Raw genomic sequence first — 26,445 nt, 5'->3', positions numbered from 1 at the left:
AGCACTGTGCAAGCGATAATATTGAAATGGAAGGAGTATCAGACCACTGCAAATCTACCAAGACCTGGCCGTCCCTCTAAACTTTCAGCTCATACAAGGAGAAGACTGATCAGAAGTGCAGCCAAGAGGCCCATGATCACTCTGGATGAACTGCAGAGATCTACAGCTGAGGTGGGAGACTCTGTCCATAGGACAACAATCAGTCGTATATTGCACAAATCTGGCCTTTATGGAAGAGTGGCAAGAAGAAAGCCATTTCTTAAAGACATCCATAAAAAGTGTCGTTTAAAGTTTGCCACAAGCCACCTGGGAGACACACCAAACATGTGGAAGAAGGTGCTCTGGTCAGATGAAACCAAAATTGAACTTTTTGGCAACAATGCAAAACGTTATGTTTGGCGTAAAAGCAACACAGCTCATCACCCTGAACACACCATCCCCACTGACAAACATGGTGGTGGCAGCATCATGGTTTGGGCCTGCTTTTCTTCAGCAGGGACAGGGAAGATGGTTAAAATTGATGGGAAGATGGATGGAGCCAAATACAGGACCATTCTGGAAGAAAACCTGATGGAGTCTGCAAAAGACCTGAGACTGGGACGGAGATTTGTCTTCCAACAAGACAATGATCCAAAACATAAAGCAAAATCTACAATGGAATGGTTCAAAAATAAACATATCCAGGTGTTAGAATGGCCAAGTCAAAGTCCAGACCTGAATCCAATCGAGAATCTGTGGAAAGAACTGAAAACTGCTGTTCACAAATGCTCTCCATCCAACCTCACTGAGCTCGAGCTGTTTTGCAAGGAGGAATGGGAAAAAATGTCAGTCTCTCGATGTGCAAAACTGATAGAGACATACCCCAAGCGACTTACAGCTGTAATCGCAGCAAAAGGTGGCGCTACAAAGTATTAACTTCAACTTCAGTATTAAGTTCAAGGGGGCCGAATACTTTCGCAAGGCACTGTATTTACCATTGGACCCCAGTTAAATGACATAAAATGGGTTTATTGCAAAATATGTTAAGCTGGAAAGGAGGTTCATAAAAACCCTGTCCCAGAGTCCCCACAGCAGTGCTTATTAGAGGATATACACTACATGCCCAAAAGTATGTGGACACATGCTCATCGAACATCTCATTCCAGAATCATGGGCATTAATATGGAGTTGGTCCCCCCTTTGCCGCTATAACAGCCTCCACTCTTCTGGGAAGGCTTTCCACTAGATGTTAGAGCATTGCTGCAGGGACTTGCTTCCATTCAGCCATGAGAGCATTAGTGAGGTCGGGCAATTATGGTGGGCAATTAAGCCTGCCTCACATTCCTATTCATCCCAAAGGTGTTCTATGGAGTGGAGGTCAGGGCTCTGCAGGCCAGTCAAGTTCTTCTACACCGTTCTCGACAAACCATTTCTGTATTGCCTCGCTAACAATGTTTAATTGTTACCCAATTTAAATTAATCATGTAACAATTAACGCATTAGGATTTGGGGCACCACAGAAGAGGTTGTTTAAAGAGTTACCATCTCCTGAATTAAACTCTATGATATCTATTACCTTGCTCATGATTCAGTACTACACAAATTGGTTTAATTATTTATTTACTAGCTAACTCAATAACACAGAGTACCCCCTTTACACGAGACAAAGGTCCCTAGTGGACTGACAAAATATGACGGCTTTTTACAACATCGATGGGGGGGAGAGAGAGGGAGAAAAAGGCACACTTATCTTTGAGACATTTCAGAACAATTGTCACAGTAACGTTAATCATATAGTTTTCACACGAATCGCTGCCCGTTTGGAATAAGAAATCATTAATGTATTTACGTGTGGGTGTCTTTGTCCGTCGTGTAGTCCTGAACAGAACTACAGAGTTCACTCTGTTCCATTCGCTCCTGAAGCTGCATATTACGTCAGCCAGTGGTTCCAGTGGGGTGATGAGAGTAGCGGTGATTTGACAAGGGTAGTAGGATGCTTTGAAGAGTTTGAGGTATTTGACTCAGGACAGCTAATCAGCTGTACCAGTGATTGTCTGAGGGGGGAGTTTGTCGCCTCTTCCTCCTCTTGTTGATTATTCAGGGTTCGGGATTCAGACCACTATGGACATGAGCTGCAGCTCACCATCTCTCTCGTCTAAAAGAAGGTGAGTTTATTTCTTCACCTCGTGTTGAGGTTCAGCATTCCAACCATTTCAAACGTGTAGCTCCGACTCATGTTTCCTGGTCTAATGTTAATTTCATTACCAAGCCATTTTATTCACTCTGGCTGAAAAGGACGGTTCCATCAGTCTGACACGCTCTCCAACCTCACTCGGGGCGTGGCTACTTATTTATGCACAGTTTATAGGAGATAGATTTTATTTTTATTTCACCTTTATTTAACCAGGTATGCAAGTTGAGAACAAATTCTCATTTACAACTGCGACCTGGCCAAGATAAAGCAAAGCAGTTTGACACATACAACAACACAGAGTTACACATGGAGTAAAACAAACATACAGTCAATAATACAGTAGAAAAATAAGTCTATATACGATGTGAGCAAATGAGGTGAGATAAGGAAGGTAAAGGCAAAAAAAAGGCCATGGTGGCGAAGTAAATACAATATAGCAAGTAAAACACTGGAATGGTAGATTTGCAGTGGAAGAATGTGCGAAGTAGAAATAGAAATAATGGGGTGCAAAGGAGCAAAATAACTAAATAAATACAGTAGGGGAAGAGGTAGTTGTTTGGGCTAAATTATAGATGGGCTATGTAACAGGTGCAGTAATCTGTGAGATACTCTTATACCTCCTAGAATCACATGCATATCTTAACAAAATACTTACATTTTTCATATTATATGCGCAACGTATTGGATGGAAACTACTTTCCAAGTTACAGTATTTCGTCCATACAGTTTTTAATGTCATCACAAAACGAAAAGCAATATTACATTTGTTTCCATAGCTCTTTACTGACCGTTCCCCATATTTTTATGTTAGAATTATTGTCCTCACAGGACAGTCTTGGCACTATGTATTGGGGCAGGTAGCATTCTCCTGGCACCTGCCAAACCTAGATTAGTCCGTCGGACTTCCAGATGGTGAAGCGTGGTTCATCACTCCAGAGAATGTGTTTCACTGCTCCAGAGTCCAAGCTTTACACCACTCCAGCTGAAGTTTTGCATTGCGCTTGGTGATCTTAGGCTTGTGTGTGGCTGCTCAGCCATGGAAACCCATTTCATGAAGCTCCTCTCAACAATTCTTGTGCTGACGTTGCTTCCGAGGCAGTTTGGAACTCGGTAGTGAGTGTTGCAACCAAGGACAGATGATTTTTACGCACTTCAGCAATCGGAGGTCCCGTTCTGTGAGCTTGTGTGGCCTACCACTTCACGGCTGGGCCACTGTTGCTCCTAGACGTTTCCACTTCACAATAACAGCACTTACAGTTGACTTGGGCAGCTCTAGCAGGAAAGCAATTTGACGAACTGACTTGTTGGAAAGGTAGCATCCAATGACGGTGCTACTGCCAATATTTGTCTATGGACATTGCAATGCTGTGTGCTTGATTTTAGACACCTGTCAGCAATGGGTATGGCTGAAATAGCCAAATCCACTAATTTGAAGGGGTGTCCACATTCTTTTGTATATATAGTGTATCTCTGCCTTTGTATTGTTGGCCTATTTGTTTAAGGATGATGTTGTCTTTGCATAGAATGCAACACATTCATGTATCTCATCCTCCCACTGATCCTCTGATCATCTGTTTAATGATTGATATATTGCGCTGTGTTGCTGTTTGCTTAATGATTGATATATTGCGCTGTGTTGCTGTTTGCTTAATGATTGATATATTGCGCTGTGTTGCTGTTTGCTTAATGATTGATATATTGCGCTGTGTTGCTGTTTGCTTAATGATTGATATATTGCGCTGTGTTGCTGTTTGCTTAATGATTGATATATTGCGCTGTGTTGCTGTTTGCTTAATGATTGATATATTGCGCTGTGTTGCTGTTTGCTTAATGATTGATATATTGCGCTGTGTTGCTGTTTGTTTAATGATTGATATATTGCGCTGTGTTGCTGTTTGCTTAATGATTGATATATTGCGCTGTGTTGCTCTTTGCTTAATGATTGATATATTGCATTGTGTTTGCTTAGCAAATGCTTTTATTGAAAGCAATTGCCCGACTAATTATACCAGTGAATCCCTACAGCCATTCGGGCTGTTGCCTTCTAAAGGGCACATGCGTAGTATAATCTAGATGGGATTTGAACAGACAAAACCCTCTGATCCATTGTTCATTTGTTAAACTGCTTGCCCTCACACAAATAAATCAAATGTATTAGATGTATGACCTCATCGTATCCCCAGGTGACAACATCCTGGCAGTACTGAAGCACCTGGTCATGTCTGAGGAGCTGGCAGACTGGTCGGAGTATCGTCATGGCAACATGGTGTTCTTTGACCTGCTTGGCATGGTGGTGGTGGCGTACCCGGCCCATGTTGGCACCATCATCAACTACATGACTGCCATAGCAACCTTCCTCTACCTGTTTAAGAAGTGCTTCCATCCCAGCAACATGGGTAAGGGTTCTCAAGAGCATATTTTGATATTTTATTCGTTCATTTGTTTGTGTTTTCATTAAATGGATAGGACCCGTGGAAAGGAGAGGTAGGAGGAGTGCGAGTCAGAAGGTCAATGGTTCTGATTCGAACCCACGCCGACGTGTTCCAGGTTCAGCGGCACGAAGCACATGACACTCTGCCCTCTAATGGGCGTTGTATGTTTGTGAAGGATGTTAATGTGGTCTAAGATTGGTTAGGTTGGTCTGGTTATGTAACCTGGGCACAGGTTCTTTTCTAGTGCGGAATAGCCAACTCCTATGGATGCTAGACTCCATTTACAGGCTAGATATTTTCTTCTGAGGTAGGTTAAAGCTGATGACGTCTGTATATCCCCTGTCTCTCTACCAGGATGTTGTTACGTGAAGGAGTTGGCGTGTGCCACAGTGGCGGTCATCCTCAGCTGGTTGGTCACTCTGCTGACCGTGATCTTTGTAGCCTTTGTGGTGTCACTGATGGGACGATCCATGTTCTGGTAGTACCACTTGAAACACACATTCTCTTCAGGAAATGGACCTTTTCTAGTTTATTCTGTTTTTGTTTCAAAACATTGAGATATAATATTGAGTATAACAAGAAAATATATATGGAAGTAAACTTATCAAATCAATGTTTGTTCTGTATGTATATATTGGCTCGTCCCTACCACCCACCTTGGAGGACAATTCTATAATTTATTTTAAATAATGTTGAATATTGACATTACATATCAAGACAAGACGTCAAGTCAATTTAGCATAAATATTGTATTTTCCATTGTCCTCTCTTTAGGTACAACCACTTCTACACCTGCATGTTTATGTACGGTTCTGCTGCCACTGGGATGATGGTCCTCTTCCACACACTTTACAAGAACCTCTATGGGGTGAGGTGTGTGTGTGTGTGTGTGTGTGTGTGTGTGTGTGTGTGTGTGTGTGTGTGTGTGTGTGTGTGTGTGTGTGTGTGTGTGTGTGTGAGAAAGGTATTCTCAGGAGGATATTGGTGTGTGTGTGTGTGTGTGTGTGTGTGTGTGTGTGTGTGTGTGTGTGTGTGTGTGTGTGTGTGTGTGTGTGTGTGTGAGAAAGGTATTCTCAGGAGGGTATTGGTGTGTGTGTGTGAGAAAGGTATTCTCATGAGGATATTTAGAGTGTGCAGACATGCACAGTGGCTAGTAATAATGAAGTGGTTTTGAACTCTGAACAGCCTGTGAATTAGGCCTCTGTTGGTGCTCAGCTCAAACATCTATAAGTGGAGCTGGGAGAGAGCGCGAGCAGGGGGAAAGAGAGAGCGAGCAGGGGGAAAGAGAGAGCGAGCAGGGGAAAGAGAGTGCGAGCAGGGGGAAAGAGAGCGCGAGCAGGGGTAAAGAGAGAGCGAGCAGGGGGAAAGAGAGCGAGCAGGGGGAAAGAGAGAGCGAGCAGGGGGAAAGAGAGCGAGCAGGGGGAAAGAGAGAGCGAGCAGGGGGAAAGAGAGAGCGAGCAGGGGGAAAGAGAGAGCGAGCAGGGGGAAAGAGAGCGAGCAGGGGGAAAGAGAGAGCGAGCAGGGGTAAAGAGAGAGCGAGCAGGGGGAAAGAGAGAGCGAGCAGGGGGAAAGAGAGAGCGAGCAGGGGGAAAGAGAGCGAGCAGGGGGAAAGAGAGTGCGAGCAGGGGGAAAGAGAGAGCGAGCAGGGGGAAAGAGAGCGAGCAGGGGGAAAGAGAGAGCGAGCAGGGGGAAAGAGAGTGCGAGCAGGGGGAAAGAGATGGCGAGCAGGGGGAAAGGCCACAGGAAAGGAAGACCCAGTGTTACCTCTGCTGCAGAGGATAAGTCCTCTGAACATCAATTGTTCAGAGGAGACTATGTGAATCAGGCCTTCATTGTCCAATTGCTGCAAAGAAACCACTAATAAAGGACACCAATAAGAAGAGACTTGCTTGTGCCAAGAAACATGAGCAATGGACATTAGACCGGTAGAAATATGTCCTTTGGTCTGATGATTCCAAATTTGTGATTTTTGGTTTCAACCGCTGTGTCTTTGTAAGATGCAGAGGTGAATGGATGATCTCTGCCTGTGTGGTTCCCACAGCATTCTTCACATATTTTTCAACAGGACAATGACCCAACACACCTCCAGGCTGTGTAAGGGCTATTTGACCAAGAATGAGAGTGATGGAGTGCTGCATCTGATGACCTGGCCTCCACAATCACCCGACCTCAACCCAATTGAGATGGTTTGGGATGAGTTGGACCACAGAGTGAAGGAAAAGCATATGTGGGAACTCCTTCAAGACTATTGGCAAAGTATTCCAGGTGAAGCTGGTTGAGATAATGCCAAGTGTGCAAAGCTGTCATCAAAGCAATGGTGGCTACTTTGAAGAATCTAAAATATATTTTGATGAGTTAGAGAGAGAAAGAGGACCTTATTAGAGATACAGATCCACAAAGAATTTGAAAATAAACCCAATTCCCATATCTACTGGGTGTATTACCACAGTTTGCCATCACAGCAGCAACATTTGTGACCTGTTGCCACAAGAAAAGGGCAACCAGTGAAGAACAAACACGATTGTAAATATAACCCATATTTATGTTTTTGTACAATACTTTGTATTGTATTCTTTTGGAACTTCTGTGAGTGTAAAGTTTTAAGTTTTGTTTATTTCACATTTGTTTATTATCTACTTCACTTGTTTTGGCAATGTTGGCATGTTTCCCATTCCAATAAAGCCCTTAAATTGAATTGGGAGAGCATGGGGAAAGAGCAAGAGAGAGCAGGTGGAGAGAGCAGGTGGAGAGAGCAGGTGGAAAGAGCAGGTGGAGAGAGCAGGTGGAGAGAGCAGGTGGAGAGAGCAGGTGGAGAGAACAGGTGGAGAGAGCAGGTGGAGAGAGCAGGTGGAGAGAGCAGGTGGAGAGAACAGGTGGAGAGAGCAGGTGGAGAGAGCAGGTGGAGAGAGCAGGTGGAGAGAGCAGGTGGAGAGAGCAGGTGGAGAGAACAGGTGGAGAGAGCAGGTGGAGAGAGCAGGTGGAAAGAGCAGGTGGAAAGAGCAGGTGGAAAGAGCAGGTGGAGAGAACAGGTGGAGAGAGCAGGTGGAAAGAGTGAGAGAGAGAGTCCCTCCCATCCCTCTCACTCTATCTATACTGAAGTTCAGACACACTCCATCTCTCACATGGTCACTTTGCCAGGCCACGGTTGGGCTCCATGGAGAACACAGCTCAAAACATGCATCAAACCAAATGCTATGTTGATTTTATGTAGCTAAGAGGTGCAGCTACCCCTGAGAATCAACGAACATTGTATTGATATGAACTGAAATTGACAGGCCTTTTTTTGGGAGAGTAATAATCTGATTGCAGCTGTTAAGTGGTGATAATGTGTTTGCCCTTTTAGTGACCTGCCTCTCTATGGGTTTTCTCCTGCTGTAAATGTCACCCAGGGTTCTTCCATGCCCCTCTCACTCCGTGTGTCTGTCTGTTCCTCCTGCAGGGTGTGCGTCGCCTGGAGGTGGGGGAGCTCTACTTTGATGTGAGCCTGCTGCTGTGGTGTGGCGCGCTGGTTTACTTCACAGCTCACGGCCTTTGCTCTGCCTACGTCCCCATGCTCATGGTGGCCTTCCCTCTGGCCACCAAGCTGCTCCTGGCCAGGGAGTTCAAACTCCGAGGTAAAGAGACTAGAGTGAGGAAGTTCCTTTTCATGGAGAATAAATGGATACTAGGGTTGGATACTAGGGTTGGATACTAGGGTTGGGTACTAGGGTTGGATTCTAGGGTTGGATACTAGGGTTGGATACTAGGGTTGGATACTAGGGTTGGATACTAGGGTTGGGTACTAGGGTTGGATACTAGGGTTGGGTACTAGGGTTGGGTACTAGGGTTGGATACTAGGGTTGGGTACTAGGGTTGGGTACTAGGGTTGGATACTAGGGTTGGATACTAGGGTTGGATACTAGGGTTGGGTACTAGGGTTGGGTACTAGGGTTGGATACTAGGGTTGGGTACTAGGGTTGGGTACTAGGGTTGGGTACTAGGGTTGGATACTAGGGTTGGATACTAGGGTTGGATACTAGGGTTGGATACTAGGGTTGGGTACTAGGGTTGGGTACTAGGGTTGGGTACTAGGGTTGGGTTCTAGGGTTGGGTACTAGGGTTGGGTTCTAGGGTTGGGAACTAGGGTTGGATACTAGGGTTGGATACTAGGGTTGGGTACTAGGGTTGGATACTAGGGTTGGATACTAGGGTTGGGTACTAGGGTTGGATACTAGGGTTGGATACTAGGGTTGGGTGATATTTTGCGGTGACCTCTTCTACGGTATGCTACTCCAAATATCTCGATGTCCAATATAATCGTTTGACCAAATCCTTTTTTTGTTTGATGTTGTACTGATTACCAATATTATAGTCACATCCTCATTAAATAATCTTTGTGTGGCAAAAAAATGAGGCCTGAGTTAATTCATTTGGACTTCATTTTCAACATATCGATATAGCCTAACTGATAAAAAAAGGCAGTTTTTATTTGTAAAGTTCAAATGGAGCATAGTCTTTCTTCCACTTCACGATATATCGTCAATGTCAAATATCACGATATTCTATTTTAATCATATATCAACCCAACCCTACTGGATACTGTTCAATGGTCCCATTGTTGTTATTATTACGTGTGATGTTTAATTAGAAAGTATTTTTCAGTTCATTTCAGCTCAGCAACAACACTGATGCATTGATGTGTCTAACCATTATTGTTTCTTTAAATGGAAAGGCAGGAATTGTTATTATTCTGGCTGTTAATATGTCCCTCCTGTCCTGCTTTGGTCCAGGTGTAGCTGTGGATAACTCTGTGCTCTACCAGCTGGGTTAGGGTTAGTTCATGTAAATGTATCTCTCCTGTCTATATCTCCAGGTGCTTCGGTGAAGTACTCTGTGCTCTACCAGCTGGGTCTGGCTTTGCCCTATGTCCACTTCATGTCCCTGATCTGGTTGGTGTTTGAGATCTTCACGCCCACCCTGGGGAGGATCAACACATACCCTCCTGATGTGGTCCTGGCCACCATCGTCACCTTCACCACACTCTTCTTCTCCTCCTTCTTTGTCAGTACAGTTACTGTACCTCTTTAGCGAAAGATTAGAAACTCAACTGTCTTGTTTCAAGTGTCTCTTAGGAGCAAAAATGTGATGACAGGTAAAACCACTGTGTTTTTAAGCCTCTCTCGTTCTCCTTTTCTGTCTGTTTTCTTCTCTCTTCCAGCTCCACTTTATCTACCTGGCCAGGTCTACTAAGTGGCTGTTGGCAGGTCTTGGAACAGTGTTTACTGTGTTTCTGTTGCTTGTATCCTGCGGTATGTTCTTTCCCTACACAGCAGACCCCTCCGGCCCACGGCCCAAACGGGTCTCCATCCAGGTGAGACCATCTGAGGCTCTTTCTGCTTTTTTACACACACACACACACACACACACACACACACACACACACACACACACACACACACACACACACACACACACACACACACACACACACACACACACACACACACACACACACACACACACACACACACACACACCTCTGACAGCTTTTTATTTAACCTTTTATTTATCCAGGCAAGTCAGTTAATAACAAATCTATTATTTTAATGAAATTCATTAATGGTTTATTTAGTTAGAAACAGATACAAACACGTTGAATAAACTTTTATTATCTGATGCGGGGACCCCCCCAAAAGCACACCACTCGTATCTTCCACGGTCTGGAAGGCCAGGTGGAGAGTAGAGACTCAGGTCTGTGGATCAACAGCTGTGACTACACTGGCATGCAGCACATCACGCCTATCATACCAGAGATCAATGATACCATCAAGACCAATTGTCAGGAGGACAGGCCTTTCTGTGGCTTCCCCTGGTTCGGATCTGATAAGTAAGTCACACCCACAGTGTTGTATCTCCGTGACTCTGCTCTGTTGTTTAACGTTCTGTTGCTCGTGGATTTTGTTTATGTCTTATGACTTGATGGTGCTCTGTCCATGTAGTTAGGCGGATCATATCTTTCTTTGACTTGTTTTATGACATTGTATGTATGTTTCTGCATATGTACCAAGATGTTCAAATAAACCTAAACCTCGTAGAACGCACAGTATCAGTCAACAGTTTGGACACACCTACTCATTTTTTGATTTAACCTATATTTACAATGACGGCCTACAAATTCAAGGGTTTGTCTTTATTTTTTACTATTTTCTACATTGAAAACTATGAAATAACACATATGGAACCATGTAACCAAACAATTGTTAAACACATCAAAATATATTTTAGATTCTTCAAACCCTTTGTGTTAATGACAACTTTGTACACTCTTGGCATTCTCTCAACCACCTTCGTGAGGAATGCATTTCCAACAGTCTTGAATGAGTTCCCACATATGCTGAGCACTTGTTGGCTGCTTTTCCTTCACTCTGCAGTCCTACTCATCCCAAACCATCTCAATTGGATTGAGGTCAGGTGATTGTGGAGGCCAGGTCATCTGATGCAGCACTCCATCTCTCTCCTTGGTCAAATAGCCCTTACACAGCCTGGAGGTGTGTTGGGTCATTGTCCTGTTAAAAAACAAAAGATAGTCTCACTAAGAGCAAAGCTGATGGGATGGTGTATCGCTGCAGAATCCTGTGTAGCCATGCTGGTTAAGTGTGCCTTGAATTTTAAATAATTCACAGACAGTGTCACCAGCAAAGCTATCACAACATCACACCTCCTTGATTCACTGTGGGAACCACACATGCAGAGATCATCCATTCACCTACTCTGCATCTCACAAAGACACATTTGTACTCATCAGACCAAAGGACAGATTTCCATTGGTCTAATGTACATTGCCCGTGTTTCTTGGCCCAAGCAAGTCTCTTCTTCTTATTGGTGTCCTTGAGTAGTGGTTTCTTTGTAGCAATTAGACCATGAAGGCCTGATTCATGCAGTCTCCTCTGAACAGTTGATGTTGAGATGTGTCTAGAACTTGAACTCTGCAGCCCAAATAAATGCTTCACAATCTGAGGTGCAATCCTCTGCAGCAGAGGTAACTCTGGGTCTTCCTTTGCTGTGGCGGTCCTCATGAGAGCCATTTTCATCATAGCGCTTCATGGTTTTTGCAACTGCATTTGAAGAAACTTTCAAAGTCCTTGAACTTTTCCGGATTGAATTAAAGTAATGGACTGTCATTTCTCTTTGCTTATTTGAGGTGTTATTGCCATAATATGGACTTGGTCTTTTACCAAATAGGGATATCTTCTGTATACCACCCCTACCCTTGTCACAACACAACTGATTGGCTCAAACACATTAAGAAGGAAAGAAATTCCACAAATGAATTTTTAACAAGGCACACCAGTTAATTAAATTGTCTACCTCATGAAGCTAGTTAAGAGAATGCCAAGAGTGTACAAAGCTGTCATCAAGGCAAAGGGTGGCTACTTTGAAGAATCTCAATCTATATTTAGATTTGTTTAACACTTTTTTGGTTACTGCATGACTCCATATGTGTTATTTCATAGTTTAGATGTCTTCACTATTATTCTAGTCGGTGTGTCCAAACTTTTGACTGGCACTGTATACATAAAAAGAAAGAAACTGTTTTTAAAACGTTACTATATCATGCATATACCATATTTATTTTTGAACACTTGACTGGTTCAGCAAAAAAAAAATTTAAACATTTGAAAAAAATCTAATAAACTTCTTGTTTTCAGGAATAACTGGTTCCTCCCAGCCCCTGAGGTCTTTCCCAAGTCTCCTGTGGAGTTTCAGCTCCTTTCTAAAGAGGAGACTAAATGGGGAACAGTTAGGTTGACTTTTGAAGTCAAAGGTGAGATGTCCCTTTCATCCTCTGCACCGTGTGTCTACAACCTCTGTAAGATCCAACACCCCTCCCAGCTCTTTCCAAATATTTTGTAAAAATGGCACTACCATCGTGTGACTAGAACCCATAGTTTGTTACATCATGTGTTCAGGATTAACTCCTGACCCTATGCGTTGTGTGTGTAACTGTGTGTGTGGCTATGTATGTATGTGTGTCCTCCAGGTCCCAGCCACATGTCCCTCTACCTCATGCCCCACCGAGGAGCCTCTCTGTCTAGCTGGTGGTTTGGGGATGGCACCCCCCAGTTATACCTGGCTAGAGAGTATTTCATATTCTACACCCATGGCCTGGATGCCCCCGCCTGGAACTTCTGGTTCGAAATACAGGTATTGAATATTAGGGATTTTTGGTTCCAAGCAGGCAAAGCTGGTGACAATCAAAACTGGGTGTTATCTGATTGTAAATGACATAATTTGGACCAGTTTTGCCTGCTTGGTTAGCGCTTAATTTCATACATTGCTTTTTTTCACGCACAATGTACAGTACCAGTCAAACGTTTTGATACACCTACTTATTCAAGTTTTTAAAACGTTTTTTATTTTGACTATTTTCTACATTGTAGAATAATAGTGAAGACATCAAAACTATGAAATAACAAATATGGAATCATGAGGTAACCAAAAAAAGTGTTAAACAAATCTAAATATATTTTATATTTGAGATTCTTCAAAGTAGCCACCCTTTGCCTTGATGACAGCTATGCGCATTCTCTCAACTGGAATGCTTTTCTAACAGTCTTGATGGAGTTCCAACATATGCTGAACACTTGTTGGCTGCTTTTCCTTCACTCTGAGATCCAACTCATCCCAAACCATCTCAATTGGGTTGAGGTCAGGTGATTGTGGATGCCAGATCATCTGATGCAGCACTCCATCACTCTCCTTCTTGGTCAAATAGCCCCTACACAGATGATGATAGTCCCACTAAGTGCAAACCAGATGGGATGGCGTATCGCTGCAGAATCCTGTGGTAGCCATGCTGGTTAAGTGTGCCTTGAATTGTAAATAATTCACAAGTGTCACCAGCAAAGCAGCCCACATCACCTCCTCCTCCATCCATCACATTGGGAACCACACATGCGGAAATCATCCGTTCACCTACTCTGCGTCTCACAAAGACACGGCAGTTGGAGCCAAAAATCTCAAATTTGGACTCCTCAGACCAAAGGACAGATTTCCACCGGTCTAATGTCCATTGCTCCTGGACTTCCTGACGGACTGCCCCCAGGTGGTAAGGGTAGGCAACAACATGTCTGCCACGCTGATCCTCAACACTGGGGCCCCTCAGGGGTGTGTACTTAGTCCCCTCCTATACTCCCTGTTCACCCACAACTGCAACACCGTCATTAAGTTTGCTGACGAAACAACAGTGGTAGGCCTGATCACTGATTGGCTCAAACGCATTAAGTTAAGAAATTCCACAAATTAACAAGGCACACCTGTTAATTGAAATTCATTCCAGGTGACTACCTCATGAAGCTGGTTGGGAGAATGCCAAGAGTGTGCGAAGCTGTCAAAGGCAAAGGGTGGCTACTTTGAAGAAAAATAAATTATATTGATTTAACACTTTTTTGGGTTACTGCATGATTCCTTCCATATGTGCTATTCATAGTATTGATGTATTCACTATTCTACAATGTAGAAAATAGTACAAATAAAGAAAAACCCTGGAATGAATAGGTGTCCAAACTTGACTAGTACTGTATTTTCAAAAACTTCACACAAATGTGTGCACAGTGTACATTAATATTTGTGTGTTTGTTTCTATTGTCCATTTATGATTGTGTGTTTCTATTGTCCATTTATATGTGTGTGTTTGTTTCTATTGTCCATTTATATTTGTGTGTGTGTTTCTATTGTCCATTTATATTTGTGTGTTTCTATTGTCCATTTATATTTGTGTGTTTCTATTGTCCATTTATATTTGTGTGTTTGTTTCTATTGTCCATTTATATTTGTGTGTGTGTTTCTATTGTCCATTTATATTTGTGTGTTTCTATTGTCCATTTATATTTGTGTGTTTCTATTGTCCATTTATATGTGTGTGTGTGTTTCTATTGTCCATTTATATTTGTGTGTGTTTCTATTGTCCATTTATATTTGTGTGTTTGTTTCTATTGTCCATTTATATTTGTGTGTTTGTTTCTATTGTCCATTTATATTTGTGTGTTTATTGTCCATTTATATTTGTGTGTGTGTTTCTATTGTCCATTTATATTTGTGTGTGTGTTTCTATTGTCCATTTATATTTGTGTGTTTGTTTCTATTGTCCATTTATATTTGTGTGTGTGTTTCTATTGTCCATTTATATTTGTGTGTGTGTTTATTGTCCATTTATATGTGTGTTTGTTTCTATTGTCCATTTATGTGTGTGTTTGTTTCTATTGTCCATTTATATGTGTGTGTTTGTTTCTATTGTCCATTTATATGTGTGTGTTTCTATTGTCCATTTATATGTGTGTGTTTCTATTGTCCATTTATATGTGTGTGTTTCTATTGTCCATTTATATGTGTGTGTTTCTATTGTCCATTTATATTTGCGTGTTTGTTTCTATTGTCCATTTATGTGTGTGTGTTTGTTTCTATTGTCCATTTATATTTGTGTGTTTCTATTGTCCATTTATATTTGTGTGTTTGTTTCTATTGTCCATTTATATGTGTGTGTTTGTTTCTATTGTCCATTTATATTTGTGTGTTTGTTTCTATTGTCCATTTATATTTGTGTGTTTATTGTCCATTTATATTTGTGTGTTTGTTTCTATTGTCCATTTATATGTGTGTGTTTATTGTCCATTTATATGTGTGTGTGTTTCTATTGTCCATTTATATGTGTGTGTTTCTATTGTCCATTTATATGTGTGTGTTTCTATTGTCCATTTATATGTGTGTGTTTCTATTGTCCATTTATATGTGTGTGTTTCTATTGTCCATTTATATGTGTGTGTTTCTATTGTCCATTTATATTTGTGTGTTTGTTTCTATTGTCCATTTATATGTGTGTGTGTGTTTCTATTGTCCATTTATATTTGTGTGTTTGTTTCTATTGTCCATTTATATTTGTGTGTTTATTGTCCATTTATATTTGTGTGTTTGTTTCTATTGTCCATTTATATGTGTGTGTTTATTGTCCATTTATATGTGTGTGTGTTTCTATTGTCCATTTATATGTGTGTGTTTCTATTGTCCATTTATATGTGTGTGTTTCTATTGTCCATTTATATTTGTGTGTTTCTATTGTCCATTTATATGTGTGTGTTTCTATTGTCCATTTATATGTGTGTGTTTCTATTGTCCATTTATATGTGTGTGTTTCTATTGTCCATTTATATGTGTGTGTTTCTATTGTCCATTTATATGTGTGTGTTTCTATTGTCCATTTATATGTGTGTGTTTCTATTGTCCATTTATATGTGTGTGTTTCTATTGTCCATTTATATTTGTGTGTTTCTATTGTCCATTTATATGTGTGTGTTTCTATTGTCCATTTATATTTGTGTGTGTGTTTCTATTGTCCATTTATATGTGTGTGTTTGTTTCTATTGTCCATTTATATGTGTGTGTTTCTATTGTCCATTTATATGTGTGTGTTTCTATTGTCCATTTATATGTGTGTGTTTCTATTGTCCATTTATATGTGTGTGTTTCTATTGTCCATTTATATGTGTGTGTTTGTTTCTATTGTCCATTTATATTTGTGTGTTTCTATTGTCCATTTATATTTGTGTGTTTGTTTCTATTGTCCATTTATATGTGTGTGTTTGTTTCTATTGTCCATTTATATTTGTGTGTTTATTGTCCATTTATATTTGTGTGTTTCTATTGTCCATTTATATTTGTGTGTTTATTGTCCATTTATATTTGTGTGTTTGTTTCTATTGTCCATTTATATGTGTGTGTTTCTATTGTCCATTTATATTTGTGTGTTTGTTTCTATTGTCCATTTATATGTGTGTTTGTTTCTATTGTCCATTTATATTTGTGTGTGTTTGTTTCTATTGTCCATTTATATTTGTGTGTTTGTTTCTATTGTCCATTTATATGTGTGTGTTTCTATTGTCCATTTATATGTGTGTGTGTTTGTTTCTATTGTCCATTTATATGTGTGTTTGTTTCTATTGTCCATTTATATTTGTGTGTTTGTTTCTATTGTCCATTTATATGTGTGTGTTTGTTTCTATTGTCCATTTATATGTGTGTGTTTGTTTCTATTGTCCATTTATATGTGTGTGTTTCTATTGTCCATTTATATGTGTGTGTTTCTATTGTCCATTTATATTTGTGTGTTTGTTTCTATTGTCCATTTATATGTGTGTTTGTTTCTATTGTCCATTTATATTTGTGTGTTTGTTTCTATTGTCCATTTATATGTGTGTGTTTCTATTGTCCATTTATATGTGTGTGTTTGTTTCTATTGTCCATTTATATGTGTGTGTTTCTATTGTCCATTTATATGTGTGTGTTTCTATTGTCCATTTATATTTGTGTGTTTGTTTCTATTGTCCATTTATATGTGTGTTTGTTTCTATTGTCCATTTATATTTGTGTGTTTGTTTCTATTGTCCATTTATATGTGTTTGTTTCTATTGTCCATTTATATGTGTGTGTTTCTATTGTCCATTTATATGTGTGTGTTTCTATTGTCCATTTATATGTGTGTGTGTTTGTTTCTATTGTCCATTTATATGTGTGTTTGTTTCTATTGTCCATTTATATTTGTTTGTTTCTATTGTCCATTTATATGTGTGTGTTTGTTTCTATTGTCCATTTATATGTGTGTGTTTCTATTGTCCATTTATATGTGTGTGTTTCTATTGTCCATTTATATTTGTGTGTTTGTTTCTATTGTCCATTTATATGTGTTTGTTTCTATTGTCCATTTATATGTGTGTGTTTGTTTCTATTGTCCATTTATATGTGTGTGTTTCTATTGTCCATTTATATTTGTGTGTTTGTTTCTATTGTCCATTTATATGTGTGTGTTTCTATTGTCCATTTATATTTGCGTGTTTGTTTCTATTGTCCATTTATGTGTGTGTTTGTTTCTATTGTCCATTTATATGTGTGTGTTTGTTTCTATTGTCCATTTATATGTGTGTGTTTCTATTGTCCATTTATATGTGTGTGTTTCTATTGTCCATTTATATGTGTGTGTTTCTATTGTCCATTTATATGTGTGTGTTTCTATTGTCCATTTATATGTGTGTGTTTCTATTGTCCATTTATATTTGCGTGTTTGTTTCTATTGTCCATTTATGTGTGTGTGTTTGTTTCTATTGTCCATTTATATTTGTGTGTTTCTATTGTCCATTTATATTTGTGTGTGTGTTTCTATTGTCCATTTATATGTGTGTGTTTATTGTCCATTTATATGTGTGTGTTTGTTTCTATTGTCCATTTATATTTGTGTGTTTCTATTGTCCATTTATATTTGCGTGTTTGTTTCTATTGTCCATTTATATTTGTGTGTTTGTTTCTATTGTACATTAATATTTGTGTGTTTGTTTCTATTGTCCATTTATATTTGTGTGTTTGTTTCTATTGTCCATTTATATGTGTGTGTTTGTTTCTATTGTCCATTTATATTTGTGTGTTTCTATTGTCCATTTATATTTGTGTGTGTGTTTCTATTGTCCATTTATATTTGTGTGTTTCTATTGTCCATTTATATGTGTGTGTGTGTTTCTATTGTCCATTTATATTTGTGTGTTTATTGTCCATTTATATTTGTGTGTTTGTTTCTATTGTCCATTTATATTTGTGTGTTTGTTTCTATTGTCCATTTATATGTGTGTGTTTGTTTCTATTGTCCATTTATATGTGTGTGTTTGTTTCTATTGTCCATTTATATTTGTGTGTTTCTATTGTCCATTTATATTTGTGTGTTTATTGTCCATTTATATTTGTGTGTTTGTTTCTATTGTCCATTTATATGTGTGTGTTTCTATTGTCCATTTATATGTGTGTGTTTCTATTGTCCATTTATATGTGTGTGTTTCTATTGTCCATTTATATGTGTGTGTTTGTTTCTATTGTCCATTTATATTTGTGTGTTTGTTTCTATTGTCCATTTATATGTGTGTGTTTGTTTCTATTGTCCATTTATATTTGTGTGTTTGTTTCTATTGTCCATTTATATGTGTGTGTTTGTTTCTATTGTCCATTTATATTTGTGTGTTTGTTTCTATTGTCCATTTATATTTGTGTGTTTGTTTCTATTGTCCATTTATATTTGTGTGTTTGTTTCTATTGTCCATTTATATTTGTGTGTTTGTTTCTATTGTACATTAATATTTGTGTGTTTGTTTCTATTGTCCATTTATGATTGTGTGTTTGTTTCTATTGTCCATTTATATTTGTGTGTTTATTTCTATTGTCCATTTATATTTGTGTGTGTGTTTCTATTGTCCATTTATATTTGTGTGTGTGTTTCTATTGTCCATTTATATTTGTGTGTTTCTATTGTCCATTTATATGTGTGTGTGTGTTTCTATTGTCCATTTATATTTGTGTGTTTGTTTCTATTGTCCATTTATATGTGTGTGTTTGTTTCTATTGTCCATTTATATTTGTGTGTTTCTATTGTCCATTTATATTTGTGTGTTTGTTTCTATTGTCCATTTATATTTGTGTGTTTCTATTGTCCATTTATATGTGTGTGTGTGTTTCTATTGTCCATTTATATTTGTGTGTGTGTTTCTATTGTCCATTTATATTTGTGTGTGTGTTTATTGTCCATTTATATGTGTGTGTTTCTATTGTCCATTTATATGTGTGTGTTTCTATTGTCCATTTATGTGTGTGTTTCTATTGTCCATTTATATGTGTGTGTTTCTATTGTCCATTTATATGTGTGTGTTTCTATTGTCCATTTATATGTGTTTGTTTCTATTGTCCATTTATATGTGTGTGTTTCTATTGTCCATTTATATTTGCGTGTTTGTTTCTATTGTCCATTTATGTGTGTGTGTTTGTTTCTATTGTCCATTTATATGTGTGTGTTTGTTTCTATTGTCCATTTATGTGTGTGTGTTTGTTTCTATTGTCCATTTATGTGTGTGTGTTTGTTTCTATTGTCCATTTATATTTGTGTGTTTATTGTCCATTTATATTTGTGTGTTTATTGTCCATTTATATTTGTGTGTTTGTTTCTATTGTCCATTTATATGTGTGTGTTTATTGTCCATTTATATGTGTGTGTTTGTTTCTATTGTCCATTTATATGTGTGTGTTTCTATTGTCCATTTATATGTGTGTGTTTCTATTGTCCATTTATATGTGTGTGTTTGTTTCTATTGTCCATTTATATGTGTGTGTGTTTCTATTGTCCATTTATATGTGTGTGTTTGTTTCTATTGTCCATTTATATGTGTGTGTTTCTATTGTCCATTTATATGTGTGTGTTTGTTTCTATTGTCCATTTATATGTGTGTGTGTTTCTATTGTCCATTTATATTTGTGTGTTTGTTTCTATTGTCCATTTATGTTTGTGTGTTTGTTTCTATTGTCCATTTATATTTGTGTGTTTGTTTCTATTGTCCATTTATATTTGTGTGTTTGTTTCTATTGTCCATTTATATTTGCGTGTTTGTTTCTATTGTCCATTTATATTTGTGTGTGTGTTTCTATTGTCCATTTATATGTGTGTGTTTCTATTGTCCATTTATGTGTGTGTTTGTTTCTATTGTCCATTTATATGTGTGTGTTTGTTTCTATTGTCCATTTATATTTGTGTGTGTGTTTCTATTGTCCATTTATATGTGTGTGTTTCTATTGTCCATTTATATGTGTGTGTTTCTATTGTCCATTTATATGTGTGTGTTTCTATTGTCCATTTATATGTGTTTGTTTCTATTGTCCATTTATATGTGCGTGTTTCTATTGTCCATTTATATTTGTGTGTTTGTTTCTATTGTCCATTTATATGTGTGTGTTTCTATTGTCCATTTATATTTGTGTGTTTGTTTCTATTGTCCATTTATATGTGTGTGTTTGTTTCTATTGTCCATTTATATGTGTGTGTTTCTATTGTCCATTTATATGTGTGTGTTTCTATTGTCCATTTATATGTGTGTGTTTCTATTGTCCATTTATATGTGTGTGTTTGTTTCTATTGTCCATTTATATTTGTGTGTTTGTTTCTATTGTCCATTTATATGTGTGTGTTTGTTTCTATTGTCCATTTATATGTGTGTGTGTGTTTCTATTGTCCATTTATATTTGTGTGTTTGTTTCTATTGTCCATTTATATGTGTGTGTTTCTATTGTCCATTTATATTTGTGTGTTTGTTTCTATTGTCCATTTATTTGTGTGTGTTTCTATTGTCCATTTATATTTGTGTGTTTATTGTCCATTTATATTTGTGTGTTTATTGTCCATTTATATTTGTGTGTTTGTTTCTATTGTCCATTTATATTTGTGTGTTTGTTTCTATTGTCCATTTATATGTGTGTGTTTCTATTGTCCATTTATATGTGTGTGTTTGTTTCTATTGTCCATTTATATTTGTGTGTTTGTTTCTATTGTCCATTTATATTTGTGTGTTTGTTTCTATTGTCCATTTATATTTGTGTGTTTGTTTCTATTGTACATTAATATTTGTGTGTTTGTTTCTATTGTCCATTTATGATTGTGTGTTTGTTTCTATTGTCCATTTATATTTGTGTGTTTATTTCTATTGTCCATTTATATTTGTGTGTTTGTTTCTATTGTCCATTTATATGTGTGTGTTTCTATTGTCCATTTATATTTGCGTGTTTGTTTCTATTGTCCATTTATGTGTGTGTGTTTGTTTCTATTGTCCATTTATATGTGTGTGTTTGTTTCTATTGTCCATTTATGTGTGTGTGTTTGTTTCTATTGTCCATTTATGTGTGTGTGTTTGTTTCTATTGTCCATTTATATTTGTGTGTTTGTTTCTATTGTCCATTTATATTTGTGTGTTTATTGTCCATTTATATTTGTGTGTTTGTTTCTATTGTCCATTTATATTTGTGTGTTTGTTTCTATTGTCCATTTATATGTGTGTGTTTGTTTCTATTGTCCATTTATATTTGTGTGTTTGTTTCTATTGTCCATTTATATTTGTGTGTTTATTGTCCATTTATATTTGTGTGTTTATTGTCCATTTATATGTGTGTGTTTGTTTCTATTGTCCATTTATATGTGTGTGTTTGTTTCTATTGTCCATTTATGTGTGTGTTTCTATTGTCCATTTATATTTGTGTGTTTGTTTCTATTGTCCATTTATATTTGTGTGTTTCTATTGTCCATTTATATGTGTTTGTTTCTATTGTCCATTTATATTTGTGTGTTTGTTTCTATTGTCCATTTATATTTGTGTGTTTGTTTCTATTGTCCATTTATATTTGTGTGTTTGTTTCTATTGTCCATTAATATTTGTGTGTTTCTATTGTCCATTTATATGTGTTTGTTTCTATTGTCCATTTATATTTGTGTGTTTGTTTCTATTGTCCATTTATATTTGCGTGTTTGTTTCTATTGTCCATTTATATTTGTGTGTTTGTTTCTATTGTCCATTTATATGTGTGTGTTTCTATTGTCCATTTATATGTGTGTGTTTCTATTGTCCATTTATATGTGTGTGTTTCTATTGTCCATTTATATGTGTGTGTTTCTATTGTCCATTTATATGTGTGTGTTTCTATTGTCCATTTATATGTGTGTGTGTGTTTCTATTGTCCATTTATATGTGTGTGTTTGTTTCTATTGTCCATTAATATTTGTGTGTTTGTTTCTATTGTCCATTTATATGTGTGTGTTTCTATTGTCCATTTATATTTGTGTGTTTCTATTGTCCATTTATATGTGTGTGTTTCTATTGTCCATTTATATTTGTGTGTTTCTATTGTCCATTTATATGTGTGTGTGTGTTTCTATTGTCCATTTATATTTGTGTGTTTGTTTCTATTGTCCATTAATATTTGTGTGTTTGTTTCTATTGTCCATTTATGTGTGTGTTTGTTTCTATTGTCCATTTATATGTGTATCTGTATTTCCCTTCTCCAGCCTCCCAGCGAGGAGGGCCCAGAGGGGATGATCTCAGTAGCCATCTCATCTCACTACTACTTTGGAGAGGACCAGAGGACTGTTCAGCTAGATGACATGCTACAGAGGTTCCCCAAGTGGGCGTTCCCCTCTTCCTGGGTCTCCACCTATCACATGTACAGATACTGAGATAATGGGCCCGTTGTTGGGCCTGCTTCCCCTCCACTCCAATACACTGAAACAGACAGACACAGATGGCAGACATACATGCAGACAGACACACATGTCCCCAGTTCACTGGCATATTCAAGAGAACCCCACCATCACGTTGTCAATAGGCTAGTTGCTAACAGGAGAGCCACTTAAGCCAAGCAACCTTTTTTTACAGTATATTGTAACAGGTAGGACTAACTTACTGACAAGGGCATGGTCCACGGGAGCTCTGCCTTTTTTTTGTGGGGATAGAGGTAATTAGGGCGTTGTTTTTTTTACTCTCTCTACCTAACTGTTTTGTATCTATTCTACCTCCTGCCAGCTCTGTCAAAAGCATCAGTTTATAGCGTCACTATCTATATTTTCAGGAAAGGCTACAGTGCCTTAGATGGATGGTTATATCTCTAACATGTCTGGTTCTGACCTTTCCAGGGCCAAGCTTAAAGGGACAAGTCACTTATTTTACATTTCCCTCGGGTGTATTTTGTTACCTTCAAACAGTTATATATATATATATAAAATGTTTTAAATGAGTTGAATGACTTTCTGTGTGAATTAAATTGTCATGTTTGGATTGTTTATATTTTATTGTACTGCAAGTGCTATGAATTTATTTTTTACAGGGAAACTGTGGATAGTTCAGAGGGCACAAGGGTGCACTCCTATCATTTAAATATAGGTGATTAGATCAAAATCTGTCTGTCTTGTTTTAACTAGCAAATTGCAATGAAATGTTAATTCAAGTTTGGTGTGTTTTTGCATGAATTTGTTCGTACTTTGAGAACTTGCTACCAAGCTTGTGTGTATCAGACACACTGTTATTTCTCAGAGATTATGATAAACTGAAGACACGTGTTACTACGGTTGGGTTCTGAGAATATGAAATATCCTTATTCATGTCACTGAGGGAGAGAGGGGAATGTGTAACGTTTACATAATATTTCAATAGGATACCTGATATAGAGTGCGTGCAGGGAAGCAATCACGTGGCAGGCATTGATAAGGGGAGAAAGCCATGGATTAGTGATGAAGGGGGGGGGGGGGGGGGGGGTCGAGATCAGGTCAGGTCATGTTAAGGGAGAAAAATACGTTTATGGCCCGTATCACTTAAGTGTCATGCCTAGCAGTAAAGATGCAATGTTTGTACAGATGTGTAGGAGGAGACTCCGCCTAGGAGGAAGGGTTAAATATCAGTGTTTGTGTGAAAATGTGTGTCTGAATGCAGCTGTCTGGACCCTCTGGGAAGAATAAACTTGGTTAAGCTTTTATGGTGTCCGTTGAGTTTTTTATTCTGATAATTATAACCTAACAGGTTTCACCACGATTTGCAGTCGAACTAGAATCAGTGAAACAGGAGCCGGTGCTGTGCTGAAAATCTCAACCTGCCAGAATCCCCCCCCTTCACGTGAACGCACACACACTCAATTCTTCATTGCTGCAACTTGCTTGCTAATTGAGATTTCTGATCACGTTAGGCTGCGTTCCAAACATTTTGTCAGTTTGATTGCGGGGAAAGGCACTAGTAATGTCTGCAGTTTTCAGTTTGGCTATTTGTTTCAAGTGTATTAGTTTATAAATAAATATCTGCCAAAAGGTGTCTCTCATGTCTTATTCGACAGTAGTAGTTCTGAAATGTTTATTGCCTAAGTTTTACTCCCTTTGTTTAATAACACACATGCATTAATTATTCATTTCGGTTGCCTATCCTGACGTGAAGTTTGTTCTATAGAAAGTGTTTGACTCTGTGTGCCACAGAAAGTTATTGACTCTAACCACAAAATGAAGGAAATTAGAAAGGGGGTGAGGATTTCAGCAAGGCTATTTTCTTGCATGCCAAAATTCTCCTTGATCCAACTTCTGACTAGATTGCCACTAAAACATATGTATTTAAATAATTCTGTTACAAGAAACCTATACTATTCTCTTGTTCCCTGTTTGCTCAGAAAAATACATGTAAAGATGTATAGACTACTTGCCATTTATGTTTTGCTAGATGACCTGAGCCAACTGTGCCACTTCTGTGGGGAGGTGGACAATAATGAGGAAGACACTAACTGGGTAATTGCTTGTTCACTTCTAAAAGGCACATTTTTAGGAGTAGGAATTTGTATAAGCAGTAATATTTCTAGAGGTAGTAGTATCATCGTTTTGTCTGATAATTAAATAATTGTAACTCAAGAAATAATTTAATCATACATTTCAGATTGGTTGTGACTGCCCACAATGGTTCCACTAGTCCTGTATAACCATACCATCATTGTATTATTATGTCTGCGATGCCTGTCAGGACTAGGTTAGGCTTGAGTTCCAGGTGTTGGGGTTAGTTCCTTGTTAATCATTGGTGAAATTAGCATTCTGAAAATATCTTTAATTAAATCACTCAAAAACCTTTATTTAATGCAATTGCAGACTGAAGTTGACAACAGGAACATAGCACGCATGTTTCCCAGTAAGTTCTGCAAAATAGGAAAAGTCCCAAGTTATTTTATTAAGCACGAAGTCCAGCCCAAGTGATGTCACTGCATATGTCATTACCTACTACTCATCAGACCAAGCCCATGCATACACAGCTTTACAAACTTGCAAGAGAGATACAATAGTTCCAATGGTTTTCTAAGGGCTAGGGGTGGGGGCACTGCTCAAATGTATTAGGCCTAGGGAGGCTCTAGAAACCTTATCTTTACGTATGCTCCGACAGGGAGGTTGTTAGAGAACTCACTGGATGATCGCTTGGGTCAACCATGAAGGTTTTTTATTGTTCTCTTTTGTTTTACAGAATTTTTATGTTAAATCGCATCGATACATAGAGATTGCTGGATGATACGGTACAATGAATTGCATACAAGGCTCAGTCTGTGTTTTGCGTTAACACCCAAGGATGAAAATGGAGAGGGCATGGAGATCAGCATTACATGGGTATAGAATGTAACGGATGGACGGTTCTGTCCCCAGTTCCAGCATCAAGGGTGGTGTGAAGTTATTAAACATGTACTTTCTTTTCTCTTTCAAGTCAATATATTTTTAGGTTTTGTGGAACATAAGTGATAAATTGTCCCAGAGGGACTGATGTATATTGACTAATTGATTTGAGAATGTTTCAGTACGTTTATAACTGTAGAAGTGCATTGGGATTAGTGACAAGTGTGTTATGTGTTAGATGGAATGATATATGTGCAAATGTATCTGTAGCAGGAGGCGAGGTACACGAGGCCTGTGTTTGAGAAGGAATGTTTACATAGGGCTGTTAAGTGGGATGGAACATGACTGCAGTGGAGATCTGTGGGGGCTTATAGATTAAGGTCAGGGTGATAGATGGGTATCATTCCCAGAGACTAGGTATATTGTTACAGGGGATAGCTCGTAGGAGAGGGAGGACAGCTAACTGTGCACAATATAGGGAAGTTAAATTGAACTTTACATATACCTTGATCAGGGTGAAAGTAGCTGAGATAGTGTGGGCAGTTCAGACTATGGTAAACTTTCAAGAAACATGTGACTCAGTTTTGTTAGGTTGGATCTGTGTTTGCAAGTTCTCTCGAGCCATCACTGTAAATAAGAATTTGTTCTTAACTGACTTACCTAGTTAAATAAAGGTGAAATAAAACAAAACAAAAAAGTCACCCAGCTCCTTCGTACAATCCACAGCCTTCCAGTCGACGCTCACATCCACTACAAGATTATGGTGCTGGTCGACGGCACAGCAAGAGGAACTGCCCCTCACTGCCTTCAGGCGATGCTCAAACCCTATGCTCTGCCACCCCTGG

General features: G+C 38.3%; 1 protein-coding gene across 2 annotated transcripts in view; it reads left to right on the top strand.

Moving 5' to 3' along the window:
• Positions 1-23,722, top strand: part of LOC109877858 (endoplasmic reticulum metallopeptidase 1) — a 63,432-nt gene extending 39,710 nt beyond the window's left edge. For both annotated transcript variants that reach the window (XM_031803284.1, XM_031803283.1), the window contains 10 exons: positions 4,357-4,569; positions 4,960-5,083; positions 5,380-5,473; positions 8,045-8,219; positions 9,458-9,645; positions 9,803-9,955; positions 10,281-10,471; positions 12,294-12,409; positions 12,626-12,789; positions 22,490-23,722. In XM_031803284.1, coding sequence (XP_031659144.1) covers positions 4,357-4,569; positions 4,960-5,083; positions 5,380-5,473; positions 8,045-8,219; positions 9,458-9,645; positions 9,803-9,955; positions 10,281-10,471; positions 12,294-12,409; positions 12,626-12,789; positions 22,490-22,657 — 1,586 coding nt within the window. In that variant the 3' untranslated portion in view covers positions 22,658-23,722. The remainder of the gene's footprint in view (positions 1-4,356; positions 4,570-4,959; positions 5,084-5,379; positions 5,474-8,044; positions 8,220-9,457; positions 9,646-9,802; positions 9,956-10,280; positions 10,472-12,293; positions 12,410-12,625; positions 12,790-22,489) is intronic.
• Positions 23,723-26,445: the final 2,723 nt, after the last annotated feature.

Source organism: Oncorhynchus kisutch, linkage group LG23, assembly GCF_002021735.2.
Source record: "Oncorhynchus kisutch isolate 150728-3 linkage group LG23, Okis_V2, whole genome shotgun sequence".
In the NCBI taxonomy this organism is placed as follows: Eukaryota; Metazoa; Chordata; class Actinopteri; order Salmoniformes; family Salmonidae; genus Oncorhynchus; species Oncorhynchus kisutch.
This window is presented reverse-complemented; position numbering and strand designations above follow the sequence as displayed.